Source organism: Peromyscus maniculatus, chromosome 13 (assembly GCF_049852395.1).
Source record: "Peromyscus maniculatus bairdii isolate BWxNUB_F1_BW_parent chromosome 13, HU_Pman_BW_mat_3.1, whole genome shotgun sequence".
NCBI classification, from domain to species: domain Eukaryota; kingdom Metazoa; phylum Chordata; class Mammalia; order Rodentia; family Cricetidae; genus Peromyscus; species Peromyscus maniculatus.
The window spans coordinates 2,640,952-2,657,500 of record NC_134864.1 but is presented as its reverse complement, the minus strand read 5'-3'; the positions used below and the strand labels follow the sequence as shown (position 1 = coordinate 2,657,500).

Genomic DNA, 16,549 nt, shown 5'->3' with positions numbered 1-16,549 from the left:
TTTCTCTCTCTTTCCTCCCCAGGCCTGGTCCTTTTTGTCCCTCCTCCTAATAAAGCTCTCTGCTACTAAGCAGCAGGGTTCTGTCGTGACCATCACCTTCCCACCAGTAACCAGTGCTGCCACCAGCACCGCTTATCATTCATTTCAGTATATACTTAATCTAGAGAAACTTCTGGGTTTTAAGCAAAAACTTCCCTGCTGATTGAATAGTATAATCCTTGTTTTTAAAAGTGTTTTCTTTATTAGCAATCCCTCTTGGTGTGGTAGCTGTTTCCTGTGTCTGAAGAAGGCTTGTCCTTCCCTTTATAGACTTGGAGAGTTCCACTCATCTCATCTCCTAAAAAGTCTGTAATGAAGTCAGGCCTTTTCTCGTTATTCACTGTTCAACCAGGGATTAGATGTGGTCATCATGTCCCTTATAATGTGAGGCAGTATTTAAATTTGTCATACTACATATATCAGGAAAGTGGGGATGATAATGTCCATTTTCCATTTTGGAAAATGTTTTTTCAGGCATTTTAATGCATATTTGTTCAAACCAGACATTTGAAAAAAAAAAAAAAAGGAACTCTTCTGCATTTATGAATTCACAGGTTACTCTGCCCTATGATTTCATTTCTTAGCAAATTTAATTCACCCCATTTGACCAGGTGTATTCTCTATTTGCTAATCTGTGTTCCTAAGGATCATAAAATGTACCATTATAAAGAGAAAATGCAGAACGTGGGTTTGGGTATTGAGCAGTGAGTCAAAATTCTACTTCCAAGTGGGAAACCAGATCCATCCTGGAGGTTACTCTCAGGGGATGAAGCTGTAGAAAGGGGGACGGATTTGAAAAGTCAAAGATAAACAGCATGTCTTGTACTAGAAAACAACTGGCCTTTGAGCCACTGGTTTGAGAGCTGGGCCAACCAGTTGTGTACTATGGAATGCTGAGCTTGTATTGTCCATTTTTTCAGTGAGGTTGTATGTGTTTGTGCGTGTATGTATGTGTGTGCTTCCTATGTGATGTGGTGTTTTAGAGCAATGGCATCTTTTAGCATTCAGATACTCAGAACTTTTACAGTGTGTGTGATCCTGATGCTCATTTCTGGAGCACAACTCCTAGGTTGTCGGTTTAGATAATATTTGTACGTTGGCCTGTTATGCCCAGATTTCGGGGAGCCCCAAAAGACCACCATAGAGACCAGATCCCATATGTAAAAGCAAAGAGCCTTTATTTTAAGCTCAGAATTTGGTCTCTCTGTCTGTCTGACACAGTGAGCAGAGAGCCCCGGAGCCCTGGCAGGGTGGGGTTTTTATTGTAGCAGAGGATGGGGTGAGGGGATTTTCAGGGTTTAGGACCCTGCATGGCTGACATTTGAGCTGGGAATGTTTGGAATGCCAGATATTTCCCCTTAGATGCAGGCCCTCCTTGGGTGGGGTCAGCTTATGGCTTTTCCTGGGTCCAGATGTTGCCAGTCACAGCAGCTGTGTCTGGGCCTCTAAGTCTGTCATGACAGCTGTGTGGTCAAGCTGTTTTGGGCCCTCCCACAGGGCCACAGGGCCACAGGACCACATTGCAAATGGATCAGGTGCTTATTGTGTGGCAGACATTATGCTGGGTGCATCCCTTGTGTTAGAACCTCATGGGCAGGGTCAAGTGCTTGTCCTCTTGATGACAGGACAGGAACCTCCTCCTTTTACATGTGTCCTTTATTGTTGCAGATTGTCACATTGACAAAGATGTCACTCATTGGGACTAAGCTGCAGTTACATATCTGGGTGGCCTAGAGGTCCTCACATGTAAACACTCAGTGTCAACTTACAGAAAAATATCTAACAAAGAGAAAATGATATCAAGTACCATTTTGTTCACAAAGGATAACTTGGGAAGCACAAATCCTAGTGTTGAAACACCTCTCAAACTCAGAAACCTCACCTGCCTCTACAGGTGACCCTCTAAGAACAGTGCCCAAAGACATTATACCAGGAGGTGATGCAGATCATTAGGAACCCTGACATTTCTGTGAGGGACCCTGCTCTCTGCTTGCTCTAATTTCATCATATTCTGAACTAATTTCTGTTCTAGCTTATCTCTGGGCTTTCCCATCTGTATTTTTTGTTTGTTTATTTCTTGTCTTCAAGTTGGCATCTCTGGGTCCTCCTCTCTCCTCCCCCCATTCCAATGCATCCTCTGGCTTCTTGTTTTTATGACTTACTTATTTTTTTTATTAGTGTGTGTGCACACATGTGTGCATGATGTACATGGGTATACATGCCATGGCATATGTGGAGGTCAGAGGAAAATGCCTCTACTTGTGGAGCCATCTTGCTAGCCCTACATATCTTAAAAGCTGTAGCAGGATCCATCTCTTTAGCATCAACTTCACTGTTTGGCAACAGAATCAGAATTCACCAAATACTCATAAAACAAACTTACTATTTTTCTCAGATCATTTGTTTTTTCTGAGAAAAACTGTCAGTCCCTTTTGCTCACTTAAGGGTAGCTTCTAGAAAGTGCTTTGCATTCTTTCCTGCCCCCTCACTTTCTTCAGCCACTTTCCGCTAGTGGATTTGACTTTGTTCAGAAGAAACTGGCCTCAGTTAATGCCCCTTCTTCCCCACAGAACATTGTTGCAGAAGTTCAAGATAAGACAAGGCAGGAGTCTGGCTTGACCCTCACACTCTCCTCATATGCTACTCATCACCAGGTGTTTCTGGTTTACTTTTCAAGTTGCCCTTAGCAATGCACTGGCACCACCTTCATCCTTGATGGGATCCCTGCCCATCGTGGCAGCCTCCTCAGTGGTCTCTCTTCTCCCAAGTGTTTGAAGTAATGCTCTGCCCTGTAAAATGAGGGCGTCACCCAATATCTCTCAGTGCCCCGGGGCTCCCGGCCTTAAGTAAGTCTCATTTGAAAGCTCATTTCCATTAACATAATAGGATTATGTCCTCCATGCCTATCTCTCAACTACCTTGGGTGAGGTGGAGGATTTGATCTTCTGAGAACTGGCCTAGACTTGAATCTAAGCCATAGATGTTCCCATTTGCCTGCTCACACTGGAAAGAAGGAAAGACTTAAAGTGTCCTTAAAGAAACCTCCCAACTCACATCTCACTTACTGAAGCTTGACTACAAAGCAAACACAGGTAAAAAGAAGTTCTTTCAAGCTGCTTTTGTCCTAAATTCAGGTGGAGCTGGGGTCTGAGCAGTGAGTCTTGGCCTGTTTGGCCTGAGCATATGGCTATTGGGTTTGGATGATGTTGCCAGGTCTTTTTCTTTGAGGCAGCATGAAGCACGAATCACCCCCTTCTTCCCCCAAGGTGAGAGGAATGGATGAGTTGCTGGAATTTGTCACACAATGTGTGAAAGCCATCTGGCTACAACCAGAGCCTTAGAGTTTGGATTTTTCAGTGGGTGACATGATGGGCCAGGCAAGGGAAAGAACTAAGGAGTAAACAGCATGGGCTGCGGCCATCTTACATCGGTGTTTGAATCGTGTGGAGCCTGTGGGGCAGGGCGAAGAGCTGGCCTCGGGAGGGCTTGCTTTCCAATGGAGTGAGTAGGATGAGCGCCATGCCACTTCAGACCAGAGCAGCAGGTGTTTGGGAGCATTCTCTTCCCCACCATATCTGGGCTGTGGTCTCCTCACCTGAAAAGTAGGGGTAGTCCTTCCTGGAAAATAGCTCCACTACCCCATTTGCTGGGGTGGGTGAGGCTAGAGCACCCCTAGTTCTCAGTGTTCTTTAGAGGTACAGAACCAGCAGTGTGTGTGTGTGTGTGTGTGTGTGTGTGTGTGTGTGTGTGTGTGTGTTCATCAGAGGGATTTATTAGATTGGCTTGTACAACTGGAAGATGGGATAGTCCAGAATGACTGTTGATGTGGGAGAAGCAGAAAACTCACTAGCTTCAGTTCAGACAGCTACCTGATGCAGCCCCACACTCACACCAAAGGCCTACAGACTCCTTGGAGGAGGGTTCTCTGCATTAAAACATGGAAGAAGCTGCAGCTTGATGTCCATGGGCAGTGGCAGCTGCACCTTCTCAGGGTGAACTTGCACACAATGGCTGGCTTCCTATGTGTGGTGATGTGAATAAGAATGGCCCTCATAGGCTCATATGTTTAAATGCGTAGTCACCAGGGAGTGGAATTCTTTGAAGGATTAGGAGGCGTGGCCTTATTGAAGGAGGTGTGTCACTGGGGTGGGCTTTGAAGTCTCAAAAGCCCACACTGAACGGAGAAACAGCACTGGTTGTTCGGCGGAAGAGTCACGAGCCATGGTTACCAGAGTTAGAATGGGCTTTATCAGAAAGAAGAGGGGATAGGATGAAGAAGTCAGGCCTGGCAGAGAGGAAACAGAAAGAGGCGCATAGAGAGTGAGTGGGGGTCTGTGTGTGGCCTTTTAAGGTGGGGATGCAGTTGCCCGCTGATGATGTAAGGCATTACACCTGGAAGAGTGAGAGCAGGATCCTTACATATACCAGGACCAGGCTTGCGCTCTCTCTCTCTCTCTCTCTCTCTCTCTCTCTCTCTCTCTCTCTCTCTCTCTCTCTCTCTCTCTCTCTCTCTCTCTCTCTCTCTCTCCTGTAGCTCTCAGCTACTGCTTCAGTGCCATGCATGCTACCATCGTAGTCATGGACTAATCCTCTGAAATTGTAAGCAAGCCCTTAATTAAATACTTTCTTTCGTAAGTGTTGCCTTGGTCATGGTGCCTCTTCATGGCAGTAGAACAGTAACTAAGACACTGTGCTTCCTCTTTAGTCCATCAGGTCCCCCAGCCTGTGAGGTGGTTTTATTCACATTCAGGGCCAGTCCTTTTCCTTCAGTTGTTCTTTTCTTTGTCCAACTTCTCTGATAACTTCCTCCTGCATACATGCTTCACTCACCCTGGAGGTATCTTTTAATACAGTCAACTTGATAATCAAGAGTGACCATCACATTCAGCCTGGTGGCAGAACTGCAGTAGACTTCTCAGGACCTCAGAACCACCAGTAGGGGTACTAAGCTTACTCTTGCCATTATCCCATTTGTTCGTGTAAACTTAGTTCCAGATGAATCCTCTACCTTCGTAGGTAGAGGAGAGACTGCAAGGACACACCAAGAGGTGGCTATCTGCCACCTAAGGACAGATCAACCCGATGTCCTTGTTCTTGGACTTCCATTCTGCAGAACTGTGAGAATTAAGTTTCTGTTATTTAACTGATCCGTCCATGTTGTTTTGTTATGGCTGCCCTAGCAGATCGACACACAAGACTATGTGTTTTGGGACAACATGAGGAAGTAGGAAGAGCACATAGGATTTAGTGTATGGCCTTCTTTACCCTTAATTTCTCCTCTACAAATTGAGACTAGTTATGCTCTTGTGTTGTTGTTTTGTTTTGGGGACAGGGTTTCATTAGGCCTATGCTGGCCTTGACCTCACTGTGTTGTTAAGGATGACTTGGGACTTTTCAACCTCCTGCCTCTACCTCTCCAGTGCTGGGATTATAGGTGTCCACCACCACACCTAGTTAATGTAGTACTGGGGACAACATCCAGGGTTTTGTGCATGGGAGGCAAAGCACTCTACTAACTGAGCTACATATTTCCGTTTGGGTTTTGATAAAAATTTAACAGCACACGTAAAAGGCCTGTTTTAGTTACTGTTCTATTGCTGTGAAGAGACACTATGACCAAGGCAGATTGTAACATGAAAGCATTTTGTTGGGGCTTGCTTATCTTTTTGGAGAGTTAGTCCATGACTATCATGGCAGGTAGTGTGGTGGCAGGCAGGCATGGCACTGGAACAGTAGCTGAGAGTTTACATCCTGATCCTCAGACAAGAAACAGGAAAAGAGAAACTGGGCCTGGTGTGGGCTTTTGAAACCTCAAAGCCCACCCTCAGTGACACACCTCCTCCAAGAAGGCCACACCTCCTAATCCTTCCCAAACAGCACACCTACTGGGGACCAGACATCCGAATGCATGAGCCTATGGGGGCCATTCTCATTTAGACCACCACAGGGCCAGCCATCAAAGCAGGCACCACTCACTTGTCGCTGCACTTGGAGAACCTTGCAAGCAGAGACCTTGCTATGCTTGCCATGTGGCTTGTGTCTGGGGTGCCTGGGACTCCTGGAATGTCATAGGCACATGTGAGCTGGCAGGAGCGTTTGGATCCAGTAAAGTTGTTCTGATTTGGTAGATTTCCCACCCAAGAAACTGTTGGCATGGTTGTGAAACAGCAGCCATAGCCTCGGCCTTCTGTTCTAGTAGAGGAAGAAGTGTGAGGAGCTCAGTTGATGATTTTAGACACTTCCAAATCGTAAGATGGAGCTCAGCTGAGGGTAGAGTGGTGACTTCACATTGCAAGGCTGGGTTGGTGGCTCAGTTGGCAAAGTGCTGGCTGCACATACTTGAGGACCTGAGTTCAGATCCTCAGGACCCATGTAAAGAGCCAGGAACATCAAGCAGCAGGTATCTACAGCCTAAGCATTGGGAGTGCGGGCAAGGGCAAGACAGGCCAATCTTCGGAGCTCACCAAATATCCGGTCTAGCTGATCTGGTAAGCTTCAGGTTCAACAAGAGACCTTGCCTCTGGCCTTCACATGCACACCCGAATGAAAACACGGATGCCCTGCTTCATCACTCTGCTTTATTCCCCTGAGACAGGGTCTCTCACTGAGCCTGGAGCTAGGCTGGTGGCCAGCAAGCCTCGGTGAGTCTCTTATTTCTCTGCCCCTGGCTGGCAGTGCTGAGGTCACAAGTGTGTGCTGCCATACTGGTTTTTTTTTTTTTTTAAATGTGGGGGTTAGGTTCCACACTCAAGTCCCTCTGCTTGTACAGCAAGTGCCCTTATCCACAGAACCATCTCTTTGACCTCTTTTACTTTTTTTTTTTTTTTTTTTTTAGTTCCTTAAACTAGCCAAAGTTTTCAAACCCTGGGCTTACTGCCCTGGGCTAATTTGTTTGTCTGAATTAATTACCAGCAGGGGTTGGCCATTGGCCGCCTCTTTCTCAGAGCCCTTCTCTTTTGGAAGGAATGCCTTTTAATTCCAACAGTACAACTAGGGCTCTTTGGCAGCTAGTGTAAAGGGTGCCTTGACATTTCTGTAAAGGCGTTTAAATGTTACTGTCTCCGAAGAAACAATTTTAGAATATGAAACCTTTACCCCCACCCCCACCCGGGCAAGGAAGAAAAACATCACCGGCTTAATTATATCTGTAAAATAACTTCCACATTTGCTTTTCATGATGCTACTAGAAGATAATGGTGCTACTTGCAAATTACAAAATAATTATGGATAATTTGATGAAACTTGCTTTGGATTTTTGTCGCTGTAAAATGACATCTTACTTTAGAGGACAAGGGTACGTGGAAAGCCATATATAATCCTTCCTGGTTGGTAAAAGATCTGCTGGGAGACAAACAGTTGGAACAATATTTCCCAGGAGAGCCTCACATGGGCATATCAAAGTCCTTTTGTAGGTGTGGGATCAAACCCAGTGCCAAGTACATGCACACAAGCAATCTACCAACTGAACCATATCCTACTCTCATAACATGTTCTTATAATTAGAAAAATGAGCCCAAAGACACTTAATTCTCTCTCTGCTCCTCTCTCTGTATGTGTGCGTGCGTGCGTGTGTGTGCGCGCGAGCACACGTGCACACGCGCAGGTACATGTGCACATATGTACATGAGTGCAGAAGCCAGTTGTGTTTTTCCTCAGGCACTGTCTACTTTTTTTTTTTTTTTTAAGGACAAGGTGTCTAAGTTAGGGTTACTATTGCTGTGATGAAACACCATGACTAAAAGCAAGTTGGGGAGGAAAGGGTTTATTTGGCTTATGCTTTCACATCACTGTTCACCATTAAAGGAATTTAGGACAGGAACTCAAACAGGGTAGGAACCCGGAGGCAGGAGCAGATGCAGAGGCCATGGAGGGGAGCTGCTTACTGGATTGTTCTCCATGGCTTACTCTGCCGGCTTTCTTATAGAACCCAGGACCACTGGTCTAGGAATGGTACCACCTGTAATAGGCTGGGTCCTTCCACATCAATTACTAATTAAGAAAATACTCTGCAGGCTTGTCTACAGCCTGATTTTTTTTTTTTAAGTATAGCTTCCATTTTATTTTTGCAAGGTGTTTCTTCTGTCCTTATGAAGCTGCCTCTTTACATGGGCTTTGGTCAAGGTTGAGGTGCAGCAACCAACAGGTCTAACTCGTGGTGGGGGTGTTTGGTCCTTCTGGGCTTCAGGATCAATTCCTGGCCACCTTGCTCTGAATGACACAGTTCACACAGCAAAGCAGCATGATGTAGAGTTGGGGAAGCACATCAAGGACACTTGCTTTGGCTGTGTCCCTGACAGCAGCAGCCTCTGCAATGTTCTGAATGATGAACTTCTTAATGGCCTTGTCCTTGGGCATGCACCAGGCACAGTTCATGCAGCAAATTGGCTGTATATAGCTGAGGCCCTTTTTGGCACTGTTTTTTTCTTCTTTTGGTCATCTTAGAGCCAAGATCCCAAAGAGCCTACAGCCTGATCTTATGGAGACACTTTTCTCAGTCAAAGTTCTCTCCTCTCAGATGAGTATAGCTTATGTCATGTTGACATAAAACTAGCCAGCACACAGGATCTCTTGCTGGTCTGGAATGTGCCAATTAGGCTAGGTTTGCTGGCTAGCAAGCTGCAGGGATCAATCTGTTTCTACCTTCCTAGTACTGGGTTTACAAATGTGTACCTCCACGCCTGGCTTTTTTAATTTTAATTTTTTTCTTAATGTGCATTTTGGGGAATAAATTCAGGTTCTTGTGTTCACAAGACAAGCAATTTACATGGCTGAGCTAACTCCCCAGTCCCCAGTTCATTATATGTAGAGTATTTATTGTGATAAGAAACATACAGCATGAAGTCTAACTCCTTACCATGATTTTAAAGGTACATTGTGGAAGTGCTTGTCATGTGCACACTGCTATGCAGCACATTCTTAGAGTCTATTCACTTTACATCATTGAAACTACACTACACAGTGGCCAGCAGCTCCCAGTTTCTCTTTTTCACACCCCTGGAAATGTCTTTTCTGTGTTTTGCTTCTGTGAATTTGACCTCTAGCTGTAGGATTGTGCAGAGTTTGTCTTTCTGTCACACTTTGTATGATGTCTAGATGGCCCATCTTGTAGCCAATGATAAGATTTACTTCTTCTTATATCCCAAATATTGTTTTATTGTGTGGACACAGCACACTTTCTTTAGCCATTCAGTTGTTGGTGAATGGTTAGGTTGTTGCCATATTTTGGGTATTATGAATAGTGCTGCAATGGATGGAGGAGTGCTAATATTTCCCTGAGAGTCTGCTTTTAATTCTAATGGATAAATACATAGAAAACAGGATAGCCTAACCATATAGCATTTTTATTTTTAACCCTTTAAGAACCTGCATATTCTTTTCCATGAAGCTATACCATGTTATGTTCCCACCAACACTACACAAGAGTTCTATGATGGTTAAATTTAATGGTCAACTTAATACAATCTAGAACCACCTAAAGAGAAAGTCTCTGTTAAAGATTGTTTATGTCAGGTTAGTCAATGGGCATCTTGATCTCATCAATTAAAGTGTGAAGACCTACCTACTATGGGTGGCACCATTCCCTAGGAAGGTTTCTCAATGTAATTTTAATTTTTACGTTCTTGATCATTAATGATGGTGATGATCCCTTAATATATCTGTCCACCATTACTAGTATCTTATACTACACACAAAAATCATGTCATTTTTTAAAAATGGGTGTGTAAGAATGGAGAGAGTAAGCTCTGCACTAGCATGCATGCATTAATTCATTGCTCTTTGCTCTTGACTGTGGGTATTACTAGGTTCTTTGAGCCCCTACCTCCATGACTGCCCTGAGAAAATAAATTCTGCCTTGAATCATGAGCCAAATAAACTTTCTCTCTTAAATTGTTTTTGTCTGCTATTTTATCACAGCATCAGGAAAGGGAACAAAAATGGGTTCCAGTTTCTTCTCATTTTCAACAACTCTTGTAATTTTCTATTGTTTTTCTTTCATAGATGGGCATCCGAATAGGTATGATGTGGTTTCTCAATGTAATTTTAATTTTTACCTCCTTGATCATTGATGATGGTGATGATCCCTCCATATACCTGTCCACCATTACTAGTATCTTATACTACACACAAAAATCATGTCATTTTTTAAAAAATAAGCACTTTAACATAAGATGTTAAACTATAAAACTCTTGGAAGAAAACAACTAGGAAATCCTTCATAGTTCTTGGCAATGATTTCTGGAATATGACATCAAAAAGCATAGGCCATGGTGCTGACTTATTCTATAGAGTCAGATAGTAGCTATTTACTGTTAGCAAGTTGTTGGGTTTCTGCTGTTACAGTGGAAACAGGTGCAGACAGTACATACATGGATGGATGTGGCAGCATCGTGATAAAGCTTTATTTGCCCAAACAGCCTGGGATGGAGTCTGCTTGTAGGCTGTTGCTTGCTGAAGACTTTTTACTCAAGACTTTTGTGCCTGTGTACTGTTGGATGCTAAGCCAGCTCTCCTTAGTTGATGCCAGGAACAGCACCCCCACCCATCATGACAAAATGCCAAATGTCCTCTAGGGGGCAAAATCATTGCTAGTTGTTGACCCTCTTACCTAATTGGCTGAGATAACTTGATAAATACTCTCAGGAGAGCTGTCCTAAGATAACAAAACATAGGATAAGTAGAAGAAGAGTCAAAAAAACCGTGCTGTATTTGTCTTAGGTAGGTCAAGGTTGCCTCAAAGGGACCATTATCACCACCTAAATTTGGAAAGTGGTTCAAAAATAACTGCAATGGTAACACAGTTGCAAAGTGCTCTGTTAATAATGCAAATACGAGCTTAACCTACTTTTGTGATCATCACAAGAAACCACATCGAACACACTAGCATGTTCTAATGGGACTCTGAGTCTGAGGGCTTTCTGTGTGTCAGAAAGACTGGGGTGTGGGGTGGGGACAGCCAGCAAGTTCAATTCCCACTTGGGCAAAGGTTTATTTTTTCTGCTTATCTGAATTCAGAACAAACACAGTCAGAGGGAATTTTGAAAGCACTCACATGGTTCTCATTGTTTAGACAGGGCCAGACAAAAATGGCCTGTTTTCATAGCAAATTGGCAATAACACCTGTTTTGAAAGTTGGGAACAGCATAATGCCTCATTTCAGAAAATGGTGTCTTCTTGTCTTGTAGAATAAACACCTGTTTTGTAAAATAGAAGCATAAAAGCTGTCTTTATAAAAATTGTTGGGTTTCATTTCTATTATTCTTCAGTAATTAAAAAATTAAGTACAATTTGAAATCGTATAACATACAGATTTGTGTTTTTAAACAAGTAAGTAAACAATAGCAAAACAATCTCACATCTCAACAGAGCTTCAGTTAGGTCCCTTAGAGTTCACTTTCTCTTGGATTAGAGGGAAAAAAAAACTTCCTTTTTTAAGAAAATTTTCTTCAGATAAGTACCTTTTTTTTTTTTTTTTTTTTACTAACAAGGAGAAATAGTGTGGAAATTGTCCTTGAAAGGAGCTAGTTGTCATCACATGCTAGAAATGCTGCTATTCTCAATGTCTCTTATGACTAGAGTTGATCGATTTGGTGACTGACTTTTCCAAGGCCTAAAGCCTTGGAATCATAAGGGCCAGTAGGTGGCTAAGTAGATAATTTCTTCTTTCCTTGGGGCCATGAAGAATTGTATTCTCAACAATTCACATTTCCGTGTACCTCCAAGGACCTCGCCCCTAAGTCCCTCCTGCCTGGCCCCATAGCTTCTACTGAATACCCGGTCACCTTCTTTGCAGATCAGCAGAATGTAAGATTTTATGGGATGCATCTGACAACAGCTTTTCCTCTCTGTCCCCCAGGTTACCATGGCCTCTACTGTGAGGAAGAATACAATGAGTGCCTGTCTGCTCCTTGCCTGAATGCTGCCACCTGCAGGGACCTCGTCAATGGTTATGAGTGTGTGTGCCTGGCAGAATACAAAGGTAAGCCATTACTTATGATTTCATGGCTCTAAATGACCATATCACATGGAGCTCTCAACTTAGCATGTAAACCCCTAACTGGAGCATGGATTTGTTTATAATCAAAACCAAATACTGAGACTAGGATGGTGGATGTGTCCCAGAAGACCCATTTGTAAGTCTCAGACTCCCTTCTGATAAGCTGAGAAACACTTCTGCCTTTTTTTTTTTTCTTACATGCATCTTTGTACAATGCATATAAAGGTAAATACTGAAAGGGTTGTTAATGTATGCTGGCAGAGACAGGTCAAAGACTGTGGCTGGGAACAAGAAAGAAGAAAGCATGCTGTTCTCTATGGCTTGTTGGGTAAAACAGTATGCCCTTGGTGAGGAAGATGGGGGAGTCTCATGTATTGGCAAAGATGTGAGTTTTTATTAAACAAGTCAGTTGGGAGGCAAATGTCAGTTCATCTGATTGGATGCCTGTTAATGTCACTCTGGAAAAACAGCTGACATTGATGGGGTAGTTATAGTGTATGGATCATGTTCTAAGCATACACATGCATTAACCCATTGAATCCTGCTTGCAGCCCCACAAGACAGATTGGTAATGTTATCTGTCATGAGCTAGCCAGTGTGGTTTGGTTCCTAAAGCCTTTCTCCCTGCCTTTACTTTGGCTTCTAGCCATGGTGTATGGATGGTGTGGCTTCATCTAAGTCCAGATGCTCAAGTTTGAGAGCCACAGCTCACAACAGCTACAGCATGAATGCTGCTTGCTAGTCATTGCACAGTTCCCTAAGCGGAACACCAGGGCTGGCTTTAAATTTTTTAAATACTTTTGTAGCCCTATTTATATTCATTTCCCTTAACCTTCCAACTCCTTTCACTGCTTGCTTGATGTCTTCCATCTGCCTTTTGCTGCTCCCCTTTCATGGGCCCTCCCCTATTTCATGATCTTTCTGGAAAGCTCCAAGGATTGACACACACTGAGGTACTCAGTGAGAGCTCTGGATGCAGCTAAAGCTGACCTGGTCTTTATGCCCAGTGTATCTGCTGTTTCATTTGGAATGGGATACCCAGTGACAACCAAGAAGCATCCACTTCCTCAAAGCCACAAGGGCAGACATGTTGGCTTATCTTGTGGCTTTTCAGCTTGGGATCTATCCGAGCATGGAGAATGAGAGAATCCATTTGATTCTGGAAAGAAGAAAAGAACAATGACTCTAGTGGTTTAATTAGTTCATCTCAATTGTGCCACAGGTCTGTTGAGCCTGGACAATCTCAAATGGATTTTGGCCAATGATACATAGATTTCCAGATCCTTCAGTAACAGAGTTGGTGCAGGCAATAGGCTTCAAACAACTAAAACTACCAATGTTCTTTAGTTTGTGGAACAGATCTCGCCTTTATAATTAGCAAAATCATTAAGCAGATGTATCCTGAACATGTATGTTCTTCAATTATTCTTCTATCCTTGACCTTTAGCTCACAATGGCCTTACTAAGCAAGAAAAATATAGTTGCATTTAAAAGCCTACCAATGTCCCTGAAAATTCTAAGGCTGTGATGTTAACTTTTTCCATGTAGTTTCCATACATTTTCAGTGTTGTTGTCCATATTGTTGTTCCAAAATCACAGCATGTCTTCAGAAGCCCTGTATCAAACTCCTCATTCCGAACACATACCTGACTCTACCTCTATAGTATAAAAGAAAATTCTTATGTGTAAAATCTTCAAATATGCCCAGTCACCCTTTCCTACCTCCCCTCCCCAGGTGTGAGCCATGACTCTCAAACTTGAGTTCACATCAGCTTCTGCCACCAGGTTGTTATAGATCACTGCACCTTAACTTTCCAGCTTTTTAATTCAAGGCTTAAAGTGGGGCCCAAGACTTTGCATTTCTGGCACATTCTCAGGAGTACCTTTGCGAACTCTTCCCTGTAAGTGTATTTGAAATGACAGTTGCTGGAATGTCGTTCTGTCCCATGTTAGCTGGCCATGCTTCATCCTGCTTGAGTTCAATGCTTGCCTGTGTGCTCTGAGTTAGGAGCTTCTGTCTGTCTGAGAAGTTCCCCCTAATTACCTTGCTGTTTGTACATCTGCAGTGTTGAATATTTCTTTTACCATATAAATAAATGTATCTCAGCCGGGCGGTGGTGGCACATGCCTTTAATCCCAGCACTCGGGAGGCAGAGCCAGGCGGATCTCTGTGAGTTCGAGGCCAGCCTGGGCTACCAAGTGAGTTCCAGGAAAGGCGCAAAGCTACACAGAGAAACCCTGTCTCGGAAAAACAAAAACAAAAACAAAAACAAAAACAAAAAAAAAATGCATCTCCTAGTGTAAGACAGTGAAGATTCTAGAAAGAGAGCAGCTGAAGCCCAAATTCAATGTCCTTGATCCCTTGAGGGAAAAGGTAATAGGAAGATGAGGTTCTCAAGGGATGCTATAGGAGCTGGGGAGTCCAACTTCTAGTCAGAAAGAAGGTTCAATTCCCTGGAGAGCTGAGAACTTAAGGAACTGATAAGTGAGGGGTGCAAAGGACCCCGGAGTTCATGGAGTTGAAGGGTATACTGTGAACATACCATACATGACCTCAGGAGGCTGCGTCGTCACCTCATTTTGTAGACACTGGCTGCTCTTCAAGGGAGTTGCATAGTCTGGAGGCCCTAATCCTTTCTCGTGTGTCTGGAAGAGAATGGTTTTATCCTTCTCATACCAGTGGGCCCTGAGAAATCCAGACTGAGAGGCCTCTCTACTCTAGGCCACAGAAGACAGGACCCAGCTGGCTGTTAATCCTGTCAATTTAAAAAGTGATGTGTCTTACTTAGAATGGAATTTGAATCTGGAGAGCACAAAGGTAGACTCTTTTCTGATAGACATAAACATGTGAGGAGATGGAGCTTATTGGAGGAAAGATGGTTGTTATGGAGAAAAGATCCAAGGGTTCTGAGGGCAGATGCTCCAGGAGAAGGGTCAGTCCAAAATAAGGCTGGCACCAAGTGACTATACAGGACCTCAGTAAGAGGAAGAAACCTGGCTTGCAAGTGGGATAGATTCAGGGTGCCCAGTGAACACAATGTGCGAGTTGTCATTTCCTGGTAGACGTTTTAACTCCTAGCCTAAACAGAACGTTCTATAAGATTTTTTCATGGATTGTGCAGGTTGCATACAAAACAGAGAGAGGACTGGGAGACTGGGCAGCATGCAGCCATATTTGGAATGGTAAAGGACGGGAGTTAGAGGACCACCTAAATTTGAGGACAAAGGAAGGATAGTTCAGTTGGTGCATAAAAACAAGAAATTGCCGTACACTCAATAATTCAGAAACCATGATATTCCGTACCCTCTTTGGGACTGTGTTTGTAAGAAGTGTCCTCAGAAGACATTTAGATAGTGAAGGGGAAGAAGAACAGGAGGGATGTGGGAAGACTAATTTAAGTGCAGGGAGTGACCCAGATGGATGAGAGCAATGTGACTGTGATAATTTAATGATGTAGAGAGTCTCTTAGAATAGGCACAACTGCTATATTAGCTAGCTGCTGCCACGCAGAGGCTTACAATACACCAGTGGCTTAGGACACAGCTTTGAATATATATTAGTGTTGTCAGTTCAGGCACAGCTTAAGCAGTGCCGTGCCCAGGGTCCCTCAGACCACTGTGCATGGAATAGCTTGAGCTCTAAGCTAAGGCTGGAATCCCAAAGGATAAGCTCATGAAGACCCCCAGGGCTGGACAGAATTCACATTCTTCCTTCGGGCTGTAGAATTCATGACAGCTTGCTTCATCCCTATAGCTCCAAATTTTCAGTGTCAGCAAAGGCCTGGGCCCCCTTAATGGCTTCCCCAGTCAGGGTAGGCCCACGTAGGATTTGCTTTCCAAGTAAGCCGATTAGGAACTTTAAATGTGTCTTAAAAAGCTCTGAACTTTCCTGTATGCTCTGGATTAGAAGGTCATATTCAGGGGGAGAGAATTACATGGGGACAGATCACAAGGGCTCATGGGGGGGGATTTAAATAGCCAAAGTAAAGTTCTATATCATTTTAATCAAGTCTCTATGAGGCGAAGGAGTCACACACGCCTGTTAAAGACCTCCTCCCTAAGAGCAGATAGCGCATTAATTATCTTTTTTGTTGCTGGAGCAAAATACCTCACAATCTCAATTTAGGCTGCACCTTCACAGCTTCATGCACTGGCCTCTCAGACCCTCTTTGCAGGAACTCCAACCCTGTCATATATTGCCTGGTGTTAGTGGCTCTCTGGGACTTCAGCCCCAAACTCCATGAACTCCTCAATCTTGCATTATCCATGCCTTCAGAACCAGTACCATGCAGTTGATGAAGTGGTGCTGTCAGTTTAGAATGAAGCCTGGCCCCCTTGGACTGCAGTTACACACATATCTTACCTAGGCAGTGGTTTTTGATCAAAGAATCTTCCCTTCCATGCTATTCACAGTTTAGCTCATGTCTTTCAACCAGATTTGCATTTTCACAAGGCACAGCTTTCCATGGGTGGGATGAGAGGAGTAGCCGTAGCCATACCACAGCCCGGATACTC

The 16,549-nt window shown here is 43.7% G+C and overlaps 1 protein-coding gene and 1 pseudogene across 1 annotated transcript in view; one reads left to right on the top strand and one right to left on the bottom strand.

Annotated features, from left to right (window-relative positions):
• The window catches only part of Dner (delta/notch like EGF repeat containing), a 331,006-nt gene that overhangs the window by 276,768 nt on the left and 37,689 nt on the right, over positions 1 to 16,549 (top strand). The window contains exon 9 of the mRNA XM_006984167.4: positions 11,894 to 12,016. Coding sequence (XP_006984229.2) covers positions 11,894 to 12,016 — 123 coding nt within the window. The remainder of the gene's footprint in view (positions 1 to 11,893; positions 12,017 to 16,549) is intronic.
• Positions 8,141 to 11,862, bottom strand: LOC102906316 (small ribosomal subunit protein eS26 pseudogene; annotated as a pseudogene).